Source organism: Pantherophis guttatus, chromosome 2 (genome assembly GCF_059756535.1).
Source record: "Pantherophis guttatus breed Tessera chromosome 2, ASM5975653v1, whole genome shotgun sequence".
Taxonomy (NCBI): Eukaryota; Metazoa; Chordata; class Lepidosauria; order Squamata; family Colubridae; genus Pantherophis; species Pantherophis guttatus.
In genome coordinates this window covers 105,333,172-105,351,439 of record NC_142064.1, presented here as the reverse complement: position 1 = coordinate 105,351,439, position 18,268 = coordinate 105,333,172, and the positions used below count along the sequence as shown (strand labels likewise).

The 18,268-nt window shown below is 41.1% G+C and overlaps 1 protein-coding gene across 4 annotated transcripts in view; it reads left to right on the top strand.

Moving 5' to 3' along the window:
- The window catches only part of STXBP5L (syntaxin binding protein 5L), an 84,067-nt gene that overhangs the window by 9,743 nt on the left and 56,056 nt on the right, over positions 1–18,268 (top strand). For all 4 annotated transcript variants that reach the window (XR_015732762.1, XR_004590156.3, XM_034411125.3 and 1 more), the window contains exons 4-5: positions 812–912; positions 15,346–15,480. Coding sequence is in view for 2 of the 4 variants with exons in the window: in XM_034411125.3 (XP_034267016.1) it covers positions 812–912; positions 15,346–15,480 (236 nt within the window). In the remaining 2 variants the exon portion in view is untranslated. The remainder of the gene's footprint in view (positions 1–811; positions 913–15,345; positions 15,481–18,268) is intronic.

Sequence of the window (18,268 nt, the reverse complement as noted above, 5' to 3'; positions counted from 1 at the left end):
GAAAATTAAATAAGAGGATATAGACAAAGTGAGCCATTTGGAGACCCCAAAATGAATCGAAGTGATTCTTTGATGAGCATCTGGTTGGTTGGTCTGCAGGTTTCAAATTGACAGTTTAAGCATGAAAGCTGACTGGATGACTTTTGGCCAATCACTCTTTCTCAGACTTTCCATCCTCACAGGGTTGTTGTGGGAAAAATACAAAGAGGAAGGAATATGAGGTATGTTTGCCACCTTACTTATAAAGTAATACAAATACTTCTTGACTTACAACACTCTATTTAGTGACTGTTCGAAGTTACAACAGCACTAAAAAAAGTTACTTCTGACTGTTTTTCACACTTATGACCATTGCAACATCCCCATGTCACATGATCAAAATGGGTTTGAGTACGTGGGGATCCAGGATCTGGGACTTTGTCATCTTTGACTCTGGATGGGGTGGCACTGCCCCAGAAAGACTCAGTCCGCAACTTGGGGGTTCTCCTGGACCCATGACTCCTGTTTGAGGAACAGGTGGCAGTTGTGGCTAGGAGAGCCTTTGCACATCTTCGTGTTCTACACCAGTTGCGGCCTTTCCTAAGCCAGGATTCCCTGTGCTCAATCATTCAATCCCTAGTCATCTCACAACTGGACTATTGTAATGCACTCTACATGGGACTACCCTTGAAGAGCATTTGGGAGCTACAGCTGGTGCAAAGTGCAGATATAGAACAGCAACATATGTTCCAAACTACCTTTTTAAAATTGCCATTTTCCCAGGAAAGTCTGCATAATTATAATAAAACAAAGTATGTTCTTTTCTCATTAGGGTGCTTTGATTAGTGCAAGTTCAGATGACATGCTTCATTTGTGGAATCTAAGACAGAAACGGCCAGCAATTCTTCATTCCCTGAAATTTAACCGAGAACGGTAAGCTCCAAAAGTTTTTGAATCTACTTATCTGATTTGACTTTTGGGATACTGAAACCTTATTCATTATATTTATGCAGGTAAGCTTAAGCAACATATGGGCCAGATGAACCAGGGGATAAAGGGGCCCATGAGTCCAAGGACCCTCGCCTCTGACCTAATTCACAATTTTTTAAAATCTTCAAATAGTACTATTCTTCAAATAGTATAGGCACTATTCTGTCCAAGCATTTTGCATAGAATGAGCCAGTTTCCACTTTTCACATTCTTTGTCTGAAGCCATCCTTGACAGATTTAAGTATAGTATTATAGAAATAGCATAAATAAGTGTAGCCTTCAGAAGGACATCCTAATTTATTCTGAATCAAATTTCTGCTCTATATTGTAGAAATAATTTTAATGTTGCTGAAAGGTTAGTGCAGCTTTGAATGTTAATGTAGTTGTGATTTGACAGTAGAAGATGCAGCCCACAAATAATAGTTTTCATCCCAGCTCAAATTCAGTGGCATATAAAGCAACATTTTAAAATGTAGTTCATAAATACTAATCTAATTATTTAATTATTTATTTAATAATTTAATTTTCTTTGGGCAAGCCTGCCTGTCTTGATTATTTGATAAGCAGTAGGGCAATGTCTGCAGGAGTGGGGACTGTAACTTTGCCTTCAGAATTTTTTACATAAACTCAGGAAAGAAACTGGTGACTGTGCTTTTTATTTTTAAATATAGTTTATAGTAATGGCTTTAGTATGGGTTTATATGTTTGTTGTTTTTAGTTGAATTTGTTTACCATGCTTGATGTTGTTTTTAATTGTTGTGAACTACTTAGAGTTACACATATGAGATGGGCATCTATATGAATTGAACAAAGCATAAAATATATAATAAATAGTAAACGTAAGTATGCGCACGTGCACATACACAAGGAGGTGAGGCCATATAGATCAATTCTGATCTATATGGTCTGTAGATGGCAGATTCCACTTGCATCAAATCATTCCAAAGGTAACATGGTCCCAAGATATCACAGCCTTGACTTGGACCCAGCAACCAATGCTGCAACCCAGCAACCCAGCAACTCCCCCAAAATGGGGAGTTATTTCATGCTGGGCTCCAGCATGAATCCAAAAGCTCAGAAGTCAAAACTTCTGGTCCCAGTGACCAACCCAAATTGCACCCTGCAACATTATCCTAGGACACATATATTCGCCTTGATTCATTATTTTCCTTCTTTTAGGCAGGCAGATGCATTCCACAACAGTAGTTTCTACAGTTTTCGAGGTTAGACTCATGTAAAAGTGATTTGTAGAGTAAGCTCAAGTTCACAAATGTGGACAAGGTTCTTGGGAAATTTAGCCAAGCACACCGTGTTTCCTCGAAAATAAGACAGGGTCTTATTTTCTTTTGAACCTCAAAATAAGGCCTTGGCGTTATTATCGGGGGGAAGGTGTCTTATTATTTTGGGGGTGGAGGAGGTGGCGAGCATGGGACTGGGTGTCCCGTCATTGCTGCCTCCTCCCCTCCCTGTTCTTTGCACTGGCTGAGCTGCTGGCCGCCGCTGCCCTGAAGCGTCCTGCCGCCGCCGCTACCTCGTGGAGCAGGACTCTGCAAGGCTTGTTGTGCCATTGCGTGAACTGCAGCATCGCCACAAACTTCATCATATTGGCACAGCTGGTGTCCTGCCGCTCGCGGCTGTGCCGGTATGTCAAATCTCGTGGCAGTGCTGCCATTCATGCGTGCAACGGCACAAGCCTTGCAGAGTCTTGCTTCGCAAGGTGGCATCAGCAGCACAATGAGTCTCACAAAGACTCATTTCTGACAGGTGGGGTGGGCGAGAAGCGAGATGCGTGAAGCAAGACATGGTTCCCCTTGCCGTCTCTTCTCCCCCCCTCACCCCCCCCAAGCAAGGCTCCTTCCCCTTGCTTAGCCACCTCCCCCCTTTATGGATGCAATTTGGGGGTGGCAGGTGGGGTGGGCGAGAAGCTGGACGTGCATCTTACCTTTCAAGTTCTGTGATGTTCCTCGCCGTTGTGTCCAGGGAAACACGTTGTAAAAAAACCCCTTCTTGCGAATTCAATCAAACTTCTTGAACTCGCAAGAAGTTTTCTTTTACAGTGTGTTTCCCTGGACAAAACGGCGAGGAACACCACGGAGCTGGAAAGGTAAGATGTGCAGCTTGTGGCCCAGCATGTCCCATCCCACCCCAATGGCAACAGCAGCCTGGATGCTTCCCTTCCCCGTCATCTCTTTATCAAGAGGGGTGGAAACGAGATGCGTGGAGCAAGACATGGCTCCCCTTGCTGTCTCTTCTCTCCCCCGCCCCTTGCTGGGCATGGCAGGGCTCCTGCCCCTTACTTAGCCACCCTCCCCCTTTAGGGATGCAAAAAACTTTATTGAACTTGCGAGAAGGTTTTTTTTTTACATCTTTCCCTGAACAATGGCGAGGAATGTGATGGAGCTTGAAAGGTAAGACCTGCATCCCGCTTCTCGCCCGCTCCACTTGCCACCCCCAAATTGCATCCCTATTGGGGGTGGGTGGCTAAGCAAGGAGAAGAAGCCCTGCCATGCCCGGCGAGGTGGGGGGAGAGAAGAGATGGCAAGGGGAGCCACATCTCGCTCCACGCGTCTCACTTCTCCCCTGCCCCACCTGTCAGAAATGAGTCTTTATGAAACTCATCGCACCGGCGCCTCGTGGAGCAGGACTCTGCAAGGCTTGTGCCATTGCACCCACAAATGGCAGCACTGCGGCGAGGTTCAACATACCGGTGCAGCTGCGAGCGGCAGCACACCAGCTGTGCCAGCATGATGAAGCTTGCAGCAGTGCTGCAGTTTGTGCATGCAATGGCACAACAAGCCTTGCAGAGTCCTGCTCCACAAGGCGGTGGCACTGGCGCGATGAGTCTCACAAAGACTCATTTCTGACAGGTGGGGCGGGGGAGAAGTGAGATGGGACACGTCAGGGCAGCGGCAGTCAGCTGCTCGGCTGGCATGAAGAACAGGGAGGGGAGGGCATGTCCCCCCCTTTCCCCCCTCAGCTTCGCCTCCTCACCTTGTGTTGTTTGTGTGGCAAGCAACCAGAGGAAATGGCAGGACTGGCTGCACATGCATGTAAGTAGTTGGTGTGGGGCTTTTTTTTGGTGGGGGGTTTATTTTAATGCATGCGCTGAAAAGCCCGATTGGGTTTATTATCCAGAGAGGTCTTAATTTTGGGGAAACACGGTATGTGTTTTGGACTCTTGTCTGGATTTGAGAAGTTATAATTTCTTTCTTATGAGAAAGAGCAGTTCCAGTCTTGATACCATCTACAGTACCATGATAAATTTCTGGAAATACTATCTTTGGGCAGGTAAGCTTTGCTGTATTCAGATCATTCTTGAATTACCATCTAGAAAAGATAGTTTTGAGAATTTCTGTTCAAGGCCTTATAGAATGCTCTCTTACCCTTTCTTTCTCCCATGTATTTAGTTATAAGAAGTTGCCAAGTGAGGTCAATTGAGGATATATATTGCCACATCATTAATTTACAAAAGACTCTGCCTCTTTTTTTAATCTAATTTAGATGAGCCACTGAAATTGCTTACTCACCATTCCTGGCTACAGTGATAGAGTGGATGAAAGGCAAGAAGCTGAAATTCAGTCTAGAAACAAAGATCATATTAGTCTATGGTCTATTTAACTAGATGAATTATGTTCAACCTGTTCTGGATTAACAGATTTATATAGTGCTTTTAAATTAATTATTTCCATTAAAAGGACAAGCACTCTCTATAGGATAAAGCACCCTTTCTCAACTAAGCTGTGCATCACCAGTTGCACTTCTTGGAAAAGGAGTGTCTTGTTTCAGTCGCTCATGCCCTGATAACATTTTGTTTTGGTTACTGCAAGATATTTTACCTGGAGGTGAGTTTGACCGCTTGACCTATTGAATCATCCCCTGATTCCCAGTTAATGTTTGGGCCCAATACAAAATGCAGAATTAACCTACAAAGTTCTTCCACGTTCAGCATCATGTGTCAGGAAAAAAACAGCTCTTGTATAGGTTCTTCTTTAGACCTTGAGATCATCCCTGTGAACCTGCTCCAGGTGCCCATTCATGCCATGCTGTGGAGAGTGGCTGATCAAGCCTTAATGGATGTCTCATTTATTTTACTTTAATGCTAGGCAAAGGCTTTAATATTCTCTGAGTTCAATTTTCATACCTGTTAGGTCTACTTTAAAATAATTTTAACATTTAATTTTTTTGTTTAATTTATCTATGACTAGGAAATAATAATTTTTACTCAGCACCCAAAAAATAATTCCATCATCATTCTAGGTTTTTTTAAAAATCTGAGTTTGGGGAAAAAGAACTATACCAACTATATCCATATTCTAGAAGATTAAAGTTAGAATTAAGATTGAGCGATTGGCATGAAACTCTTCTATTTTAAATGATTATGAAAATGATGAAACAGTGCATTAGTAGACATATAAAAGGAAAAAAAAGTCCTACAAAAGATAGATAACTCAAGGAAAGAAAGAAAAATAGATTTTTTTTTCTAGATTTCAAACTGGACCTGTGATGACCCGGGACATGGCACAGAGATAACACAAAATAGCTGGCAGTTCAAACCGCCCCTTTATTGCTCCAAATTTCCCCAAACACTCCCACATTTCTGGCAAATCCCAGAGTAGAGTGATAACAAATTCCCAAACACACTTAAAGCAGCCTCTGGCTTCAATTATGTCAGGGCATTTATTAATCCCATGTTTGGCTCTGGGACTAATTACCCTGGTTTAGAGGAGATGTATCGTGGCTTATTCCAAGTTGCAATAATCTGAAAAGAAACGCGAAGGAAGGTTTCTAATAAAACTCATTTATTTGTTATAAAGAAAATAAAACACCTCACTAACTAAGAAAAGTTAATTGTTACATTTTTGAAAGTAATTCTTGCCGGCTATCTGAGCCGGACCTCTGGCAAGAGAACAAAGGAAAGAGTGTGTGAAGAGCAAGTGAAGGAATGTGGGTGGATACGGAAACACGTAGCTTACTGATAAGAAGTTGGCAAAGCTACGGAGAGTCTGACAGTCCAGAAATAATGAGCTCAGCTGGTAAATAAAATAACGCAGTGACATTCCCCTTCTTTTGCCAGTTGAGCGAATATCAGTACATCATCAAATAAGGCACATCTTCTTGCGCAGATACTCATGTTGAGCTGCTGGAAGTGGTTTGTTGAGCATATCAGCAATTTGATCATGTGTAGATACATATTGCATTTTGACAAAACCTTTTTTCACTAAATGTTTTATGTTTTGGTAACGGATGTCAATGTGTCTGGACCTAGAACCTGTAAAATGTGATTCAGAAATATAAACCACCGATTCATTGTCTTCCATCACGGTGATCGGTTGGATCGGGTGTGTCCAGATATCTGTGACTAAAGCATCAAACCAAGTTAGGGAATTACATGCATCTGAAACACAAGCATATTCAGCTTCAGTAGATGAACAAGAAACAAAATTCTGTTTACGTACTTGCCAATAAACAGGACATCCATTTAAGAACATCATATAACCTGAAGTACTTTTACGTGATTTCTTATCACTTGCCCAATCAGAATCTGCATAACAACATAATTCTGCATAATCAGTATGTGTTGGTTCTAACAATAACTTCATGTGTTTGGTGTATTTTAGGTATCTCAATAATTTCTTAATACATGTCCAATGAAACTGTTTTGCCTTACCTACGTATCGAGATAAGAGATTAACACTAAGTGCAATGTCGGGTCTGGTCCAACTACTAATGTATAACAGTGACCCAATGACTGAACGATAAAGTGTTTGATCCTCGAACTCAGGACTTTCTTCTTGTGTCAAGTTGTGAAAATCTGTTTGCATGGGTGTCTTTGTTGTGTTAGCATCTTTCATGTTGCAATGATGCAAAATTTGTTCAATTTTATCTTCTTGTGAAAGACTAAACCCCTTCTGTGTTTTTTCAATCTGAACACCTAAATAAGTGCTAATGTGACCTAATAATTTCAATGTGAAGTATCTCTGCAAAGCTTTGGCAAAAATCTCACTCATTTGCTTATTTGGACCAATATAAACAATATCATCAACATAAACAAGAACTATCTCATATGCCTCGTTAGATCTTTTTGTGAACACGCACTCATCAGTTTCGGACTTAATAAAGCCCATTGAATTTAGTTTGTCAGTAAGACATAAATACCACATTAAACCAGATTGTTTCAGACCATAGAGACTTTTGTTTAGAAACCAGGTATCCCCTTCTTGCTGTCGGAACCCTGGAGGACTTCTCACGTAGATCTCTTCGTCTAGGTCTGCATGTAGATAAGCCGTGTCAACATCAAACTGGAAAACTTCTAAACCAAGGATAGTTGCAGTTGCTAAAGCAATTTTTACACTCTCAGTTCTGACTGTCGGTGAGTAAGTATTTGTGTAGTCCTCAGGATAACGTTGAGCAAAACCCTGAGCTACAAGTCTGGCCTTGTACAGTGACTCACCATTTGGTTTCTTTTTGATTCTGTAGACCCATCGAGTGCCAATGGTCTTTTTGTTTGCTGGAGGTTTTGCAGGTGTAAATACCTTAAGTTTCTTTAGACTGTTCAACCTGCATTGCATCATACCATTTGTCTTGCTCTGAATCAGGGAGCTGCTTGATTTGTGTGAAATTATCAGGTGGAAGTGTGACATTGCAAATCAAAGGCAAGGGTGCTTTTGTCAGTTGCCAAGAATATCGTTGTGGAGGGATCCCTTTTGTGGCCCTCTTGGAACGTCTCGGAACAACTGTCCAATCTTCTTCTGCTTCGTCCTCGTCCTCACTTTCGTCGCTAGCGTCAGCATCCGCGGCTTGCGAAGACGGAACATCGGGTTGAGAAGAACCAGTGGAATCTTGATCATCAATCTGCGTGACATCAGCAGTATCATCTCTAGGAAAATAAACTCCAGGATCATTGGAATGAATCCTGGACCAGTCAATATCTTCTTCAAAATTAGCAGATTGGGAAATCACAATTGCATGTTTAGAGTCAATAAATTTGCTCCATTTTGAATTATCATCAATACCCATAAATCTCAGTCTCTTTGCTGCTGGACTTCCTTTTCTTCTTTGAGCTAAGGGAATGTTCACCATAGCATATGAACCAAAAATATGAATGTTTTTAAGATCAGGCTTGTAGCCATACAACATGAAGAAAGGAGTCTGATTTGTTACACTGCTCCAAGTATGGTTGACAATGTAATTTGCATACTTGATAGCTTCACCCCAGTATATCTTACCAAGGTTGGCGTCTTCTAGGAGACAACGCATCATGGTTTGCAGTACCCCTTGTCTTCGTTCTGCGACTCCATTATGAGCCGGTGTGTAAGGCGCCGACGTCTGATGAATAATTCCATTCTTACGCATCCAGTCCTGGAAACGCTGAGACATGAACTCGGCACCACGATCACTCTGGATTCTGGCGATGCGAACTTGGTGTTGGGTAGAAACAAGGGTTGCAAAGTCTTTAAAGATCTGAAAAGTCTCTGATTTTTCTTTCATAGGATATACATATCCATATCTAGAGTAATTATCAACAATTGTTAGAAAATATTTTCTACCACCAAATGATGGCGGGAAAGGACCAACTATGTCAATGTGAACCAAATCAAAAATGCGTGTTGACAGGCGTGTAGCGCGTTTGGGAATGGCTGCTGCTTTGGATTTGGCCTTCTTGCATACAGCACAATCCAAAAACACCTTACACCCCTTTAGAGCCAAACCTTTTGCGAACTCCGGCATCTTCCTAAGAACACGGAAACTGGCATGCCCCAATCTTCTATGCCATTTGTGGATACACCTGGAATGCAAAGGTTTACCTGTTAGTGAATTCTCAACATTAACATTTTTATGCGGAACCTCAGGCTTGCTCTGAGCAACCTGTTTACCAATTCTCTTTTTGTTGGCTTTAGGAGCCTTAGGAATAGCAACAGGATCTCTCACTGGAGCATCTCTCTCTGGGCCTGTGCATTCCCTTTTTGGAGTTTGCATACTTGCCTGTGTTTGTGTTTTAGGCTTTGGCTTTAAGTAATAAACACCACCAATTAATATGGTTTCAGCAACAATATCTCCATCTTTAACTATGTAACTTGCTTTTTCAAGGTGGTGAACTTGGAACTTTAACATTCTAGACAAGTGACACTGACTAAGCAAATTACTGGTTGCTGTTGGTATGTAATAAACATCAGGAATGAATGCATCAAGCTCTTCAACATAAACAGTTCCTTTTCCTTTGATCTGACAAGGATGATTTGAAAAAGAGTAAAGTTCACGTAGTTCTGGTTCAGGCTCGTGCATCTCTGTGAAAAGTTCCTTTCTGTAGGTAACATGCAATGCTGCACCACTGTCCAAAGTCCACAGGAGTCGTCTGTCATACTCTGGTTGAGGTTGTGGATCATTGGTTAAAGCCAATGTGGCGAGTGGAGTTTGTGGATCACGCCGGGGACCACAACGACCTTGTCTACCGCCTCTGCCTCTGGAATCTGTTCCTCTGGGCTGGTATGTGACGGGAGCTGGAACTCGTTGGGGACAATCCCGGGTGGCATGTCCCACATGATTGCAGGTGTAGCATCTTGGCATCCTTGGAGCGTAGGTCCTTCCTCGGAAGGGGCGTCTAGCTGGAGCTCTTGATGCGGGTGGTCCTCTCAAATGTGGCGTGGCCAACATGAATGCCTCTTCTTCAATTAAAAGTCTACAGACATTGTCCACTGTGCGTTGAGCAATTGGGACTTGGTTAATTTTTGTAACAGCATCTTTCCATTCATAATTCAAAGAGTTAATAATGATGCTGATCATTTGAATATCTTCAATGTTATGGCCTCTTTCTCTCAATTCTGTTCTCAGACCTTTCAGTTTGGTCAAATGTCCTCCAATTTGTTCACCAGGTTTCAATCTCGAACCGTGGAGTTCAGACATGAGTAGACATGAAGATTCAATTGAGATAGGCCTGTAGCAATTTTCCAATTCAGCCCAAATTTGTCGGGCTGTTGTATTTGGTGGAAAAGTGACCTGCAGTTCAGTATCCATGGACATCAATAACGTTGTGCGAGCCCTTATCTCTAAATCTCTTATTGCAAAGTCCCATGGTTGAGCAGGTGGGTTAAATACCATACAGTGACTGCCTTCTCTAAGAAGCAATAGTGTAATCTCACTGACCCAGGCTTTGTAATTGTGTCCTGACATTTTTAGTTTTGACTCACCAGTTAGTGGAGAGACAGAAAATGCCTGGTAAGGAGCCTGCACTTGGTATGCTGGCTGTGCTGGCAGAAATGCCTGTGGTATTTGCTGTGCCTGTTGTGGACCTAAAAATGGTCTTGGTTGTGCCATTGGAGGTGGGCCAGGAGGTGGCCCTATTTGCACTTGTGGCTGGGGCACATATGCAGGCATTTGTAGCTGCTGTGGCTGATGCACTGGAATCTGCTGTATTCCAGTTGCCATTTGTGCTTGAGCTGCAATATTGGCATGACCTGCTAGAGATGCAGTCATTTGCCTTTGCTGCATAAAGTTTAATTGTGTTCCATCTAAAAGGACACCAACACCGCCAGGGGGTGTTTGAGTTTGGGCCTGTGGAAACACTTGTGGCATTTCAGCTTCCTGTAGTAAATTGCTTTTGCCAGCAGATGGTGCTGCACCTTTAGCTTCGGGCAGCTTTGCATACGGGGCATTGTATGCTTTAGAGTAGGAGTGGTTATGTAAGACATGTGTAACTTGATCAGGGAGACTTTCATGTGACGTATGCAGTGCCGTCTGTCTTAATTGGCCTGACACAGGATCCACCAGGGGGAGTGTCTTTGGCTCTGAGCAAGAAGACAATATGGCGCTTTTTGAAAAATTTAAGTTATCTCCCATATCTTGCTCAAGCATAGATATAGCCATTTTTGCCTGGGATAGCTGCTGTTCATAGAGTTTTATACGGTCACGATAGGCTTTCATAGCCATCTCACGCTGGGTGAGCTCAGGGCTTTGAGAAGAGTAATGAATTGTTTCTCTCTCTGTGTGGGAGGAATTTTGCTCGGTAGTGTGCTTTGGCCTTGCATCGAGCGTTACAAATTCAGAAGGTTCTGGGAAGACTTTTTCGGAGCTTGGAAGATCAGAAGAAAATGTTACTGACCTCAGTCGTAAATCATCATCTTCAAAAACAGCTTCTGTCTTATCTGTCTCCATTTCTGTTCCCACGGCTTTTTCTTGTTCCAGGCGTGTGGCTGTAGTAAGGGGCTGGAAATCTGAAAATCTCCTGTCTGCCACCTCTTCGTTGGAAAGATCAATCAAATCATTTACGAAGAGTGGTCTTAGTTTCATTTTGCCTTTTTTTTTCTGTTTCGGCATCTTAGCAATATAATTAGCGTACCTCAGTAGCTAAAAACTAATTGCCTATGCGCTCTTATCAGAAGTAACAAAACAAGGAAAAAGCCATAAATCAAACCATCCTCTGCTACCAGAATGTCAGGGCATTTATTAATCCCATGTTTGGCTCTGGGACTAATTACCCTGGTTTAGAGGAGATGTATTGTGGCTTATTCCAAGTTGCAATAATCTGAAAAGAAACGCGAAGGAAGGTTTCTAATAAAACTCATTTATTTGTTATAAAGAAAATAAAACACCTCACTAACTAAGAAAAGTTAATTGTTACATTTTTGAAAGTAATTCTTGCCGGCTATCTGAGCCGGACCTCTGGCAAGAGAACAAAGGAAAGAGTGTGTGAAGAGCAAGTGAAGGAATGTGGGTGGATACGGAAACACGTAGCTTACTGATAAGAAGTTGGCAAAGCTACGGAGAGTCTGATAGTCCAGAAATAATGAGCTCAGCTGGTAAATAAAATAACGCAGTGACAAATTAGTCCAGCCTAGTGCTGTGTACACCAGGGCTGCACAGCAATAAATCCAACAGGGCAAATCAAGGAGTTCAAGAAGCAAAAGATCCAGTTAATTAGTCCAGAATGCCAGAAGGAATGCAAGGACTCTTGGAAAGTTCAAACGTCGGCACTCAACACTTCAGGAACTCAGCGTTTGTTCCTGACAAATGCCCCTCCCCACAGCATCTCCTTAAGTCTCATTCCCCAGGTGTGCTTTGTGAAGATGGGCGGGGCACTCTTCTCTCGAGCAGTCTGCTCAGTCTGCGCTGTTCACGCCTTGTCTCCACTCTCCAAGCTCTTGGATCAGGAGTCGGTGGTCCTTGCTCCTCACCTGAGCTCTGTCTCTCATGTCATCCTGCCCCTGTTCCTCCCTGCCTACAAGCTGTCCTAATCCTGAAAGTCCCTGGCCATTCCATTTTCTTCCGAAGACAACGAAGCTGCCCCCTCAATCTCTGTTGGCTCAGGTTCCAGCTCATCTTCCCCGCAGATTCAGGCTCTGACAGGGGCATGACAAGACCTATGCTGCATGTCAAGCAAGTATTATACCCACTCTACAAAAGACATTCTTGAGGAAAAGCTTAGGGGGGGGGAAATGCAAGAAATGAAATTTCGTTTTAAAGATGGTTGTCTATGGAGCTTCTCAGTCATCTATGTCATGGTTGTCTCAAAAATACTTTTTTCCAAAGGAAACTGGACTTTGTTTTTTCCTTGAAGACATTTTGCATCTCATCCAAGAAGCTTCTTTAGCTCTGACTTTAGAGCTGGTTATTGTGCATTTTGTTGCTTTCTCTTTAGATATATAAATTTAATCTAATTTAATTTAATCTAATACATGTATGCACAGAAAATAAAGCCATTGGCAAGAGCTTTTCTGGAACAGAAAATGTGGAGGCTACAGGGAGATTACCTAATGGAGTGCTGGAATAACCTGTAGCTTGGACTAAAATATCCCTTGCCAGCATTGTCTTGGACTGGTCAGATTTTTCTTGCACTGTATTAATGTGAAACTGGCATTAGCACAGAAGAGTACCATAAGGCTACAGTGTATATATATCCATCACAAATGTGGACCTGGAATGTGCCAGTGCTGATTAGGTTAACGGGATGAGAAAATTAAATAAATGTATGACAACCTCACAGCAGGATAAAGTGGTACCTTCCAGTTTTCTGAAATGTTGCATCTTCTCTTGAAGATCCAGGAGAGCAGAGGTAGATTGTAGGAAGTGAAGAGCATTTGATTTCAGTGATTGACCAGGAGCCATATGCAAACATGCATGTGATATGAAGAGAGCCAGCAAGTTTATCTTTTCCCCTGAAGAGGTCATGAGGCTCCCTACTTCTTTGGGAATGTGTCTTAGCACTGAAGCAGAGTGCTATGAATCCCTCAATGTCAATGTCCTCCCTTGTATTATGGTAAAAGGATCCCTGTTGTACCGAAAACTTCTGTATTTCATGAAAAAACAGCAGTGACCTGAAATAAGACACACTTGTGATATTGGTGCAAATATATCTAGACTGGGTATTTTATAGCTTGTCAGCCCAATATTTTGGTTTAGCTCTGGTCTTTCATGTCTGGTCTAGGAAAGTAATGGACAGATACTCCTACCTCCTTCATATTAATTACACTCAGGGGCCAAAATATTGCAAGGTGAAAGAAGCTAAAGAAAAAAGGTAGATGTGGATGAAAAGTCACTCTCAGAATGCCAAATCTTCCCAATAAGGAAAAAAAATGAAGAAGGGATGAATGTTTGTTGATGTTCTAGAGAAGCATGGTCCTGAGAATCTTAACTTTCATTTATTACAAACACAAAGACACACACACTAGATATGAGGTAAAATGTGTTGTCACTGCTATATGTTCTTATTCCAAAAGAGAGGCGTTTCCACCCTTTTTGTTCAATTTTACCAATGTACAAATAGCAATCACTGATATATGTGGTGTTCAGAGAAGGCTATTTTGAGCTCTTGCCAATATGTCTGGATTATATATGCAGATGCTGCACAAATCATACCAGATGTTGAGCAATTAAATTAGCTCAGCTACAAGACAACCCAGTTGTTGTTATGTTCATTTTGTGACTGGGAATGATAGTGGAATCACATTGGAGTTACACTGAGAGTAGAATCTTTTTTTACATAATGGTGTCCTTATTCTGTATTGGGGTCTTTTAGTCCAAAAGGCACTGATGCATGAATGATCATGAATAGTTTGCTGACAATGAAGATTCAAAACCTTCACTAATAATTTAGGCTGATATTTGTTCACTCCTTAGGAATAGACTTTAATTCAAAACTATGACCTGTTTTTCCTACACTAACAGTTTAACAACCACTATTTCATATGATCTGAGATGAGAAATGCAATATGTTGTTTTTAACTACATATATATAATGTAATTGTGATGCTCAGCTGAGACCTTACTCTTCTTTATCTCCTCTGGAAAAGGTGCATCCAAATTCCTAATAAGAGCCATATTTCAGGTAGTGTCCCAAATGTAGCACTACGGTGGGAGGCAGAACTATCTAAAGTCAAACCTGGTGCATGGTCTTACAATTTAGCACATTGATTAAAACTACTCTTTTCCCCTACAGGCTTGAGTTCTCTCCTTAGAGGAGATAGTTTTGAATCAGTATGGTTCAGGACCATCACGTAAAAACTCCAGTATCTTGGTTTCTCCAGGGAAGTATTTTTGATGATGGGATATGATGTGCACTTAGTGCACTTAAACAACATATTAAAGACCTGGAAAACCAACAAAATAGGGCTACTCTTCATAAGAAAGTTTTTTGTGCAGTCAATTTCCCTTTTTAAAGTAGTGAGATACCTATATCAAATAACTGTCCCAAAAATTTGAAGGGTATTAACCTTAGCACCCTGCAATACACTTCCCAAAGCTGATACAAAAAAATATGAGCTGAGATTGTGCCCCTGTGGACAAGGAGCCAATGAAACTAAAGCTCACAACTTTATACTGCATCTTCTATAAGGACTTATAGACAGGGGTGAAATCCAGCAAGTTCTGACAGGTTCTGGAGAACCGGTAACGGAAATTTTGAGTAGTTTGGAGAACCAGCAAATATCACCTCTGGCTGCCCCAGAGTGGGATGGGAATGGAGATTTTGCAGTATCCTTCCCCTGCCACGCCCACCAAGCCACACCATGCCCACCAAACCACTCCCACAGAACCGGTAGTAAAAAAATTTGGATTTTACCACTGCTTATAGACTCACTTTATAATACCTCAACTAATAAAATATCCGAGAAATACTGATCTCTTTTATGTACAACTACTGTTATTGGATCAGTACAAAGTAGTTTCTCTGAATGTGGCCAAATTTTGTTATACTGTATGCAAAATTAGGTGGACTCTAACTGCCCACTAATAATTCACCACGAATCATAATATATTATTTTGTCAAATTTTTATTTTTATTTTTCATTATTATTGTTTCTAATGCTTTTATTTGTACTGTTGGTCTGTGATTGTAATAAAAACTGATTGGTTTATATAATGTGATTGTCTTTTCTCCTAACACAGGATTACCTTCTGTCATCTACCTTTCCAAAGCAAGTGGCTCTATGTTGGAACAGAGAAGGGGAATACACATATTGTAAATATTGAATCCTTCATACTTTCTGGATATGTTATCATGTGGAACAAGGCAATAGAACTGTGAGTTTTGAATTGTTCACTAATTTTTCATTTTATTGCTATTCTGTAAAATGAAAATCAAATCCTCTAATCTACACCATAAAATGCTGTGGTGTTGTTTTTAATAATTCTCAACCTGATTTTTACTACAGTATTTGACTTTTTGCATTGTAGCAATGTATTCTCCTGAAAGCAAAGTACTACAACCCAGTCCCAATCTTGCTGCTGCAAAGTGAGAAGACAGAAGTTGCCTACCAAATGCTTTTTGTTCCACTATCTTTCTTTCCTTAGAACCTTGCAAGTTACATTCATGATTTTTGATATCACAAAGCCTACTTGTCCATGACCCCTTGAGCTACATAAAGATCTTAATCTGCAGAACACATTTAGGAAGCAGATTTTAGGAGAACTTAAAATGTCTGGAAATTTAATATGTGAGAGGTGGGTCCATATGACTCACTGCTGCTTTGGAGCATGATTAGATGCCAGATGTAGTGAGTAAGTCACTAGTGAGATAATTTTCTCTGATGAACTACAAGATCACTGATAATGATAAGCATGGAGCTCTGCTAACCAGTCCATCAAGCTGTAGAGAGGGTACTGGGAATAGTAGCTGTCTGGCATAAGATATGGCTCTCAAGTTGAAAAGACTGTTTACCTGCAATATTAAAAGTTTGGCTTCCAAGTTGAACATAATCCAGCAGAGGGTCAGGTGCAGCCCACAATGCATCCTGATCTCCACTATATTTCTTTCTGTTGCTTCTGTTGCTTTTCCACTACTATGACCTCCAAATGTTAGTTTTTTTCCTTATTTGGCTCTGTTTCTTTATCTACTATCTACTATGCTTACATTTGTGTTCCAAGCTGTTTTACTTGCTCTGCATTCCTGCAATCATTTCCCCCCTCTCTGTTTTTCTTGGTTTTTCTGAAGAGGGGTGGGGGGTTTTTTGCATCCTAATCGCTCATCTGTAACCAATTCTTCCTATAAAACAACCCTTCACCTTCTTTGCCCCTCAGGTACTGAAAGAATATTATTATTTTTCTAAGACAATAGTTCTGAAGACTACATAAATCCTGTTCTCAAATTATATTCATAGGACTTAATCTGCAATCCCTTGTTGCATTTTTCCACTTAATCCATCTGAATCTTTTTTTTAATGTGCAGAATTAAGTACAGTACTTGAGTGGGATATGACCAATGCCAAATATAATGGAATTATTCCTTCCAATGATTTAGAAAGTTTACTTCTACTGAACGATCCCAAAATTACATTCACCTATTTAGGAAACATACTGCTCTACTAATTTATACAGTATTTCAACTTGTGATCCATTACTAGACTGGAACAATTTCCACTTGCTTTAATGATTTTTTAAATTTATTTATTTGTCAAGAACGTATTAGATAATAAGTATAAAGATGGATTGGATACATAAAATAGATACAAATAGAGGAAACATTAGGACAGGGACGGTAGGTACGCTGGTGCTCTTATGCACGTCCCTTACAAGACCTCTTAGGAATGGGGTGAGATCAACAGTAGACAGTCTTAGGTTAAAATTTGGGGGGGTTGGGGATGAAACCACAGAGTCAGGTAGTGTATTCCAGGCATTGACCACTCTGTTGCTGAAGTCATATTTTCTGCAATCGAGTTTGGAGCGGTTCACTTTAAGTTTGTATCTATTGTGTGCTCGTGTATTGTTGTGATTGAAGTTGAAGTAGTCATTGACAGGTAGGATATTGTAGCAGATAATTTTATGAGCTATGCTTAAGTCATACCAAAGGCGGTGTAGTTCTAAGTTTTCTAAGCCCAGAATTTCAGGTCTGGTGGCATAAGGTATTTTGTTGCAAGCAGAGGAGTGGAGGACTCTTCTTGTGAAATATTTCTGCACACGTTCAATTGTATTAATGTCCGATATGTAGTGCGGGTTCCAGACAGATGAGCTGTACTCGAGAATTGGTCTAGCAAATGTTTTGTATGCTCTGGTTAGTAGTGTGATATTTCCGGAGAAGAAGCTACGCAAGATTAGGTTTACAACTTTTAATGCCTTTTTAGTGATGTTGTTACAGTGGGCTTTGGCACTTAGATCATTAGATATGAGTACTCCAAGGTCCTTGACAGAGTGAGGGTCATCTACAAGGTTGTGTCCATTCAGTTTGTATTTTGTGTTCTGGTTCTTTTTGCCAATGTGTAAGGCAGAGCATTTGTTGGTTGAGATTTGGAGTTGCCAATTGTTTGAGCATTCCAACACAAAGTCAAGTTCTTTTTGAAGGGCAGCAGCATTGTCTGTGGTGTTAAATATTTTTACATCATCGGCAAAGAGAACGCAATTGCTTTTAATATGATTGCAAAGGTCATTTATGTATAGTATGAAGAGTGTTGGTCCTAGAACACTGCCTTGGGGAACACTGCTATTAACAGGTGCAGGATTTGATAGAGCGCTCCCCATTTTTACCACTTGTTTTTTTTTGTTTTTGCTTTAATTTATATGCCGCCCTTCTCCGGAGATTCAGGGCGGCTTACAATGCATTAAGCAATTAAGCAATAAGCAATAGCCTTCATACTTTTGTATATTTATACATAGTCAGCTTATTGCCCCCACAATCTGGGTCCTCATTTCACCTATCTTTGAAAGGATGGAAGGCTGAGTCAACCTTGAGCCTGGTGAGATTCGAACTTGCAGTAATTGCAAGCAGCAGATGTTAATAACAGTGCTTCAGTCCACTGTACTACAGGCTCTGTCTTGTTATCTGTTTGACAGGAACGCAGCTATCCAATTATCTAGGGGTCCAGAGATGCCATAGGAT